Source organism: Coptis chinensis, chromosome 5 (assembly GCF_015680905.1).
Source record: "Coptis chinensis isolate HL-2020 chromosome 5, ASM1568090v1, whole genome shotgun sequence".
Taxonomy (NCBI): Eukaryota; Viridiplantae; Streptophyta; class Magnoliopsida; order Ranunculales; family Ranunculaceae; genus Coptis; species Coptis chinensis.
Genome location: NC_141460.1, coordinates 93,451,148 through 93,460,492, shown reverse-complemented (window position 1 = coordinate 93,460,492; position 9,345 = coordinate 93,451,148). Strand labels below are relative to the sequence as shown.

Genomic DNA, 9,345 nt, shown 5'->3' with positions numbered 1-9,345 from the left:
GAATACGGAATGTAAGCAAGAACAAGGGTGAAGGGGCACTCTATATATTATTAATCAACCAGGGACTACTTGTTACAAGAGACTGCATAAACATTTTAATAAGGCTTGAATTCTACTTATTTGGCTTTTGAGAGCCGTAGTGTTCATAACTAATCTCAAAAAACATCAAAGACCATTAATACTGAGTAGTGGAAAATACTCCCAGTGACCCACGTCAGCCTCCCTTTTTTCTCTGAGACTGACACATCAGATTTTACCATAATTCGGCTTAAAAAAAGTAAAGCTACGCCTTTTTTGCAGATTTCAATTGTTCGTAGAACCAAACAAAAAATAAAAAAAAAACTCTTCAAAAAACAAAACTCTTAAAAAAAAAAAAAAAAAAAAACAAAACCTACAACTTCTTATTCACCGCCATTACCACCACACTTGGTACACATTAGCCTCAAGCCATGGCCACCACCACAGTGGCTGCAACTCGCTTTTCTCTCCTCCACGTTACCTTCTTTCCACTTTAAAAAACACAACTTCTCTTCTCTTTCAGTTAATGATGTCTCCACTTCTCCTAACATCTCTCCAAGTTCATTTTCTTTTATATATCAATCCTCATTTTCTTTTTCTTTATTATATATATTAAAAAACTAATTTGTTTGTTTTTTTTTAGATATTGGTGGTGGGGTTGAAGATGAGCCAGCTGAGAAGTTGGGTTTTGAGAAAGTGTCTGAACAAGTTATTAATGAATGTAAATCTAAAGTTGTTCTCTTTAGACATAAGAAGACTGGTTGTGAAGTCATGTCCGTTTCTAATGATGATGAGAATAAAGTCTTTGGTATCGTTTTTCGCACTCCTTCGTAGGTTTTTAATTTAATTATTCATCTCTTTGGTTTTTTTGTAAGTGCATTAGGCCCAATTAAATGGTGATAGCAATTTAAATGCAGAAAGGACTCAACTGGAATTCCTCACATACTAGAACATAGTGTGTTGTGTGGGTCAAGGAAATATCCTTTGAAGGAACCGTTCATTGAGTTATTGAAAGGGAGTCTAAACACATTTTTGAATGCATTTACGTATCCCGATAGGACTTGCTACCTAGTTGCTTCCACAAACACTAAGGTGAAGAAAATTTTATATCTGTTTATGCTTAGTCTTAAATGTATCTTCGTATTAACTCAAGGATTTTGTGTTTCTACTTCAGGATTTCTACAATTTAATCGATGTGTACCTTGATGCTGTTTTCTTCCCCAAATGTGTGGAGGACTTTCAGATATTTCAGCAAGAGGGTTGGCATGACGAGCTTAACAATCCTTCAGAAGATATATCTTTCAAAGGTTTCAATCTTATACTGATTTAGAAGAAAAAAAAACTTTGTATTTTGTTTTTCAGGTGACACGAGTTTTGAATGATTAAACAGTTATTCTTTCATCATTTTCTTACTTTTTAAACTCTTTTCTTTTGTCAATTTTAGGTGTAGTTTTTCAATGAAATGAAAGGGGTATATTCCCAGCCCGATAACATATCTTGGTCGCATCACCAAACGTAAGCTAGAAATACACTGCTAACTTGGTCATCTTTAGAAATACACCACTCAACAGGTAAGCGAGAAATACACTGCTAATGTGAGCCAGAGATATTTCAACATGGTGACTATAATGTAATTTATTTATTTTGCAATGTGAGCCCTTGCAGACATTGTTTTATCAGTGTATTGATATCTTGAACCAATAAATTAATAAGTTTAGGCATCCGCCATCAAGCCATTGAAAGTTTCTAAGATGAAAAGTGATTTCACTTAATAAATGCTTGAACCTGCTTTAACTGCACGATTTAATCAAGTTTTCTTGGCTTGCTATATTTTCTTACACTTGGCTTAAGTTTGCGGTGAAAATAAACTTTTAGGATTTAGTCTGATAATTCTGTTCCTATGGTTCTACTAGACTGACCTGCTGGATTCTCTTTGACACTTTAAATGTGGAGTTTGTCAGAATATATCCCTTATTTCTTTTCTTTTATGTTGCAATTAATTGCAGACCTTATTCCCAGACAACACATATGTGGTTGATAGTGGCGATGATCCAAATGTCATTCCCAAACTTACTTTTGAGGAATTCCAGGTAATTGGCTCACTTTTACATAATTATCTTTTTCATGTTTCATGGTTTAATAATTACCTTATGTTTTCTATAGCTTCATGAGCTGCAAGATTGTGATTTTTGCTTTACTCTTTTGCTATTATTACAAATGTTAGTTTGCTGACTCATGTGCGCGATCATTCTCTATGTATGCGGTTACCTTATCATCAGGATTGTTTCTTCTTGCGAAACCTGCTATGGCTACTTCAGTGGCAGCTGCAGGTGTCATCCTTAGTTGGCCATTTTCAGTTCTGGCTGTTCTTCCAGTTACATTCTATTGTTTGAAGAGAAGTTTCAACAAAGTGTTCCTGTTAGCTGCTACTACTTCTGTCGACTCAAAGAGATAAGGCGAAGGGAGCCTAACTTACGGCTTCAAGCCCGGGCGCAGCGAAGGGATTTCACCTGTGGATCATTTAGTGGGCAACCATAGTCTACTTTTTTTCGTGGTGTTGTTGACGTTGTTGAAAGCTAATTTTTAAGTAGGCCTAGCTTTTCGGAGCTGCTCGGAGCTCACACTAGGGTGGAGGAGGTGCTGTGAAGATCTAGGAGTGTGAGCAGTACGAGCTGAAAGGCCCGGGTTCGAAAGTACCTAACCAGAAAGGGGAAAAGCAGTCTAACTCCGACAATCGAATAAAGAAGGATCTTCAGATCTTAGATATACTGATGTATGAGTTTGTGTTTATGTGTATGTATCAGATGTTGTTTACTTAAGAGTGTTGGATGAATTCTAATCTTTCATTTATTGTCATTAGACTCATGTAGTTTACACCATCTTCTTATGGTGGGCTCCAATTTACATTAATGCTTCAACTTACTACCGACCAATATCACAAACGCATACACTTGCTATTCCTTTAGCTAGCTAGCCTTAGTTGTCATCTGGAAGCCAGAGTGCAGCAGTTGTCCCCGCTATGCAGCAGATAGGCCAGCAACCATCAGTTGTTGTTTTTCGCAGTTCATGTAAGGGTCTTGCTATTAATTTCACCATACATTGTCAAGAACATCGTGCAAAAAAATTAATGACAAATAAAAAGTTTCCTATTATATAGGATCTATTTATGTTAATATTCCTGTTGATTTTGTTTCACACTCTTTATTCAGATAAGTAGATAACCCAATAAATTAGTACAAATGTTAGATTAAATAACCTTTTTTACTATCCAAAAAACACAAATTAAATAGCGTTATCTTACTTGCATAGAAATTCAACTCGAATGTCCAAGGATAAATTTAAGAAGTCTTATACAATTAAAAGTCTAAAGCTAACTCAGTTCTTACACAATTAGAAATCTTATACAATTAAAAGTCTAAAGCAGAAGTCTTATAACTCTATTACTACTATAACTGACAGATATTTGAGTGTTTATAAATCTTCTCCTCATCAGTTCATACTAAACAAAATCTCTCAACAAAAGCAGTAAGCAAACTGTTTTTTCTGTCGCTCAAGATTCTTTTCAGTGTCACATATCTTACGGTAAACAAACTGTTTTATAGTTTGAGATTACACAGTTGTTAAGAAATCCCCAAAAGTTACTGATACAGTCAAGTAAGTGCTATCCAAGAAGACAATTTCTAAATCATTATCAGTTGCAGTGAATAAGATTGATATTCGTCTCGAGTTGAACCAACAGAGATGGTGGGTGATTCCTATCCTTCAGAGATAAGCAGCAGCTATAAGAGGAGTTAAAGTTTTAGCCAAAGAGAGGAAGAGTTGTTTAGGTTTACCTTATGGATGACGAAAAAAGATATACTTCCAGAATTGTTCGGTTCAATAGACGATGTATTCTTGCACTGAAAAACAATAATGGTACGAAGTTTTCATTTTTATTATACACACTTGATAAATATTCTAACAAAATAAAATATTGAAGGGTCTAACCTTATGAGAATATATTGAAGGGTCTAACCTTAAGCGTTATAGAAGAATTATGATGTCTGCAAATACAAACAACAGCCATAGAGAAGAAGTGCTAAAAGAGCATAGAAGAAGACATCCACAGCTAATGGAATATCAAAGTCGCATTGGTATGTAACTTTCCAAATCAAAATATACTGTTTTTTATTCTCATTTGATTTTAAGATATTCTGTAGATGTAGGAAACTGATACTTATACTTTCCTTTATGCATTTATTACAGAGGAAGAAAATACATATACAAATTCTGTTATGGGGGAATCGATACACACACAGGAATTAAATGAGCAACAGATCAATCATTTAACCAAAGGTAAAATTGTATTCTATAGTCATTTGAAAATTAAAGTTTACGAAATTTGATAATTTTTATTACGCAGACCAAACAGGTACTTTGAATCTTACAGATGCTATGCGTCGTATAATGACTTCAATATCTCAAATCTCAAATATCAATGAAAGCAAATATACTAACATTGATGGTATGTGTTTTTTTCTTCAGCTATAATATTTTATTCATAATGTTTGCCAAGTTCACTAATAATTTTTATATTTTAGGCGTTTATGACTTTGGACCACCAACTGAAGAGTGTATGTACTGTGGAGCAATTATTTGGGAAGAAGAAAAAAACAACAAAGAAAGATCATCTGTTCCAACGTTCTCTCTATGTTGTGGAGAAGGAAAAATTCAACTTCCACTATTTGAGGATGCCCCTGAGTTTCTTAATAACTCTTGGACTTGAAAGTAGGAACAAGATCTACTAAATTTAGAAGATATATACAGACATACAACTCCATGTTTCAATTTACTTATGCAGGAGGCAAGATAGATAAGACTATCAATAATGGAGGAGGTCTTTTCGTTTTCAGAATAAGTGGGCAAAATCATCATAAAATCGGGTCTCTTCTTCCATTTGAAAATAAGCCTCCTCAATTTGGCCAGTTATATATATACGATACTCAAAATGAACTGAAAAATAAGATGCAAATATTCAATGAAGAAGATAGTGAAGTTGCCGATCCTGTAATTGTTGATGAATTGATCAAAATGTTTTATCAACACAATAAAGTTGTACAGTCTTTTAGAATGGCAAAAGACAGATTTAAAAAAGATGAAATGATTGATGTCCGCCTAAGACTTATTAATTCTCGGCAGAGTGATGGAAGACAATACAACCTGCCAATTAGCAATGAAGTTGCAACTTTAATTGAAAGAGATTAAATATAATTCGGTTATATGGTATGTTTTTAAGTAGTGTTATATTCTTTGATTGTTGCGTTATATTTTGATATAATTTATATAGGTGAGGATGATAACAATTGTTATCTAGGACAATAATAACCCAAAAATAGAAATAAAACCCTTCGTCAAAACCCTTCAAAAAAAAAATTAGAAAAATATAAACCCTTCAAACAAAGTATACATATATTATTTATTCAAGTGGACTTTACGCTTTTGAGTCATTAGCTATCTATGTAGCAAGTTCGGCCATAGGGCGGGCCAAATGGCTAGTTTGATACTGATATTTGGGATTGGTTCTCGGTCTTGAACAAAACTTGACAATTTTGACTGAGTTCACTTCCAAGAGACCAGGCTGCTGATATAATATTTTCTTACTCCCTTCACATCTCTTCTCTCTCTCGTGACACTTTCACCAAAACACAGATACTCCAACTATTGACAGGATGATATTTTCACAGAATCCTACCCTTGGTGGGGAAGAGAAACAATCAAACAGAGCTTACAGTGTGTAGCTCCTCAACAAAATTTGGTAATGATGGCAGAAGCCTCGTTCCAGTGACCAAAGTACTCTCCAGATAAGATGCTATTACCAATTTTACTACAGTTTGAAATGTCAAGATACTATTACCATGCAAAACGATTTCCTGTTCCATCAAGAAAGCGATCAGTGTGCCAACCTTTTAACTTCAGTTCGGATAAGAATGATGGGAACAAGGTTTGCATTTTCTCATAAGCGTCTTTCAAGATTATTTCACTGGATCCATATCCAGGCTTCTCCATCGATGCAGCATATGCAGCAACCAGCCAACCTCTCAAAGCATCTTCCCCTGTCGCATTGTGCTCCAACACCATGTCAGTGCATTTACTTCCACGGCTTATCAGAAACTTCTCCTCTGGGAATATATCTCTCAGTCGACTCAGTTTTGAAGGCTTAACCACCTTGTGCAAAGGCCTGCCCACCTTCACGCTTCCAGCTTCCTCTATAATTCGGCCAGGAAAAAGGAGATCTTCACGATATCTTAAGTCAGCAGGGCCTGATATTTGTCCATCCTGAACAAATATTGGTTAGAAAGCAGTGTTTAAAGCATCATGAACTACTATGACATTATATTTTGAACAGAGTTACAAGTTCGAACCCACACCTTAACGAAATCAGCTACGACCATAGCCGTCCGTTGTGGATTTAAGGTGTTGATAGGAGCTGCTCGCATTTCTTGACAAACACAGTAAACATGCACAGCAGAAAGCAAAGGACCAACCACCAGCTGCAAGAGTTCACAAGCATTACAAATAACACATGCTTTGCGACTACTTGGAAGATGACAAATAAAGCTAGAGAAAATAGCAATTAGCAAATCAGCATCCTAAATATTAGCAAATATGTTAGCTACATAAAACGAGGGTTATGTAATTACTACAATTCCATTTAATATTTTAGCCATGTGAAAGTATTATGTAATTACTACAATTTCTTTTAACATCAACCGTTCATATGACAAAATGCCAAAATCAGAATGGATTCATTTTGGTAGAAAACAATTTACATTGAGGGCAACAATATTGTTGAATAGTCAACACGAACTCAATAAGTCTACTCTCTACCAATAGAAAAAGCAGTGTGTAAGAACAAGAAAGAGACTGTTAATTGAAATCCTAATACATATGTTAGTAGCACAGAAACTCATAACAGATTGAGTTTCCAATGCACAACTAAAAGAAACTAACCACATAAATACTCTTATATCGGGTAAGCATCAGGAGCTCTGGTGAAGACCAAAGTCGCAGACTTCAAGCACATTTGAAAGCAGCCGAGAGGTAAGATATGAAATTGTACCTTTCCCTGCATTGATGAACAAACTGTGGACGCTAGATAAATGCCAGTTCCTATTCCCAAAACATTGGCAAGCGTTGACATGGCTTCTCCTTTCGCAAATAGGTCGCTCAGGTTGCCTTCTTTGGCAAAAGAAGAGTATATAGGCAACCTTGTTGCTCTTGCAGCAACAACTGCCATTCCCTGTCATATTCAAACACTAGGATGATGCGGAGTCCTATGCAAAGTTACTCATGTACAACAAAGTAAATGATCAGAGTGCAAAGACCACAATCGCCATCCATGAACAGATGGCTACCTTTGCGAAATTTCCAAGCCCGGCCATTTCAAGGAAAAGCTGCGGGCATAGTGGAGAAAGAACTTCCAATCCAGTACCCAAGTCATACAACACATCAGCTGCAAGGAACATCAGTAATGTTTGTCTTCAGTGTCTTTCCTTTGGATTTAATAGATCAAATATTTCAATTCACTAAATAGTTTATATGGCAAACAATACAAGGAGAAAGGAGAGTCAGGAACTTGATTGAAAAGTTCCAGCCCAAATCACAAACCCAATATCCTCCAACTCTTTGGCTCCGAATCCATTCTTGCACCCAAGTTGCTACATATCAGCTTTCCAACATGCTGCATCCCATCCTTCAAAACCTGCATCCCAGGAAGGTAATAGTGGGAATGCTAACCAAAACTACTGTAAGTCAAAACACGTTTTGCAATTCAACGTTTGGATCCTCACCCAACTGACAGCAGTTGCCTGTGCAGGAGTAGGTCGCAGGCCTGCAGCAAATAGCAGTGACTGCAAACAAGTATCAAGAAGCAATTCCCCACATTGGGGTTGTCAGTCCAAGTCCTCAGTTGAAAGCTATAAAGTCATATCAAACTAGAAACAGTCAGATACAGAAGTAGAGATATTGAGAGGTGAATCTCTTCCTTGCAGGATAAGAACATAATGAATCTTTCTGCATGACATATGAGAATATCCCAATGTGTATGCTATATAAAAAACTATAATTTACCTGTGTTGACAGCACTGATAATGCGGCACTAGTAAAATGCTGCAGCACTCGAAATTGGCTGTATCTCAGGTAGCCCTCATGTACACTGCACAACCAATCACAGAGAGATGAAAACAAATTTACATTTGACAAACTTTTAGATATTCCAACCTCGTAACTAATATGTATTAACAAAACGAATGATTGTAGAGGTCGCTTACCTGTAAGGATACCCTGATGGAAAAAATTTATTCAAAAAGGATTCAACCACTTTATGAACTACTGGCCTCGAGTCATCAACCACCTTCACCTACACAAGAAATCCAGCACAAATGAGTGAATACCATTTATGTGCAATCAACCAACTTACCCAAACTGCTGTTAACTTTTCAGTTACAAGTTATCATCTCTATCGTGAATAGTTGTATATTAGGAAGTCCTAAGTTATAGAAAATGGCCCTTCTTTATTACTAACTACCAAACTATGAAAAGTTGATCCCTAAATCATCCATGCCGGGTATTGCCACTTGTCAGGTGCGCTAGAATATTGCCATGGAAAAAATGTAGTGAAGAAAGAGAAGCTTACAGAGAGAGTGCCTTGGGAATCGAATTGATACTGACGAGAGACGGTATCAAAATTCTCAATCCATAATACAGGACGTTGTTGAGCTGATATTTCTTCTGGTTCTTTCTTCGTAATCTTTATCTTCGCCTGTAAACATTAAACAATAAACATTCAATAAGAAAATAAAAACTTTTTTACTCGGAATAACAGTTGGGGTTTAGGGTTTAACACTTGCCAGCACGTTCATAATGCTCGGATGAGGTTTGACTGTTTGAGGTTTAAAGAAGTTGATAAAAGAAATGTGGATGAAGAACCGGGTTTTAATACATTTTTAGAAAATCCAACCGGTTTTGCTTGACCCGAACTGGTCCAGCCTTGAATCTCTACCCTATGAATGATAGCCGGTTACCGGTTATCATGAACCACACTTCTCAACCGAATAAGCTATTTCTATATGGGTGTTTTTGTTAAATTTTAAAAATTAAATAAAATAGGTGGTCCAGTATGGAATTGAATGGAAATAAAATAAGAGTCTCGGCCAGACCCCATATTGTGTTGGGCAGACCCTGAGTTGGATCAGGATTTGCCCATTGTGCTGGGCGAATCATACACCCCAACCAAATACCCAAAAAACCGGAAAACCGGCTACCACCCTTCGTCCTTCAAACCTCGAC

At 36.3% G+C, this 9,345-nt stretch overlaps 1 protein-coding gene and 3 long non-coding RNA genes across 5 annotated transcripts; 2 read left to right on the top strand and 2 right to left on the bottom strand.

The window, feature by feature from the left end:
* Nucleotides 1-388: 388 nt before the first annotated feature.
* On the top strand, nucleotides 389-1,431 carry LOC147500217 (uncharacterized). 2 transcript variants are annotated; one of them, XR_015194651.1, is made up of 4 exons: nucleotides 389-540; nucleotides 662-848; nucleotides 936-1,110; nucleotides 1,193-1,429. It is a non-coding gene; the product is annotated as an uncharacterized LOC147500217 (long non-coding RNA). The 2 variants fall into 2 exon arrangements; XR_015194650.1 differs by having other exon boundaries at nucleotides 389-848; nucleotides 1,193-1,431.
* Nucleotides 1,432-1,976: 545 nt separating this feature from the next.
* Nucleotides 1,977-2,874, top strand: LOC147500216 (uncharacterized). The gene is made up of 2 exons (XR_015194649.1): nucleotides 1,977-2,108; nucleotides 2,298-2,874. It is a non-coding gene; the product is annotated as an uncharacterized LOC147500216 (long non-coding RNA).
* A 766-nt stretch (nucleotides 2,875-3,640) lies between these two features.
* Nucleotides 3,641-4,143, bottom strand: LOC147500215 (uncharacterized). Its single transcript, XR_015196248.1, has 3 exons — nucleotides 4,006-4,143; nucleotides 3,852-3,917; nucleotides 3,641-3,778 (listed from the first exon to the last, which is right to left on the bottom strand). It is a non-coding gene; the product is annotated as an uncharacterized LOC147500215 (long non-coding RNA).
* A 1,280-nt stretch (nucleotides 4,144-5,423) lies between these two features.
* Nucleotides 5,424-8,983, bottom strand: RUS2 (root UVB sensitive protein (Protein of unknown function, DUF647)). The gene is made up of 10 exons (XM_086561893.1): nucleotides 8,907-8,983; nucleotides 8,693-8,818; nucleotides 8,328-8,416; nucleotides 8,128-8,212; nucleotides 7,848-7,907; nucleotides 7,666-7,759; nucleotides 7,413-7,510; nucleotides 7,118-7,297; nucleotides 6,426-6,548; nucleotides 5,424-6,333 (listed from the first exon to the last, which is right to left on the bottom strand). Exons 1-10 carry the CDS (start codon nucleotides 8,916-8,918, stop codon nucleotides 5,908-5,910), a joined length of 1,293 nt encoding a protein of 430 aa, XP_086418019.1. The 5' UTR covers nucleotides 8,919-8,983; the 3' UTR covers nucleotides 5,424-5,907.
* Nucleotides 8,984-9,345: the final 362 nt, after the last annotated feature.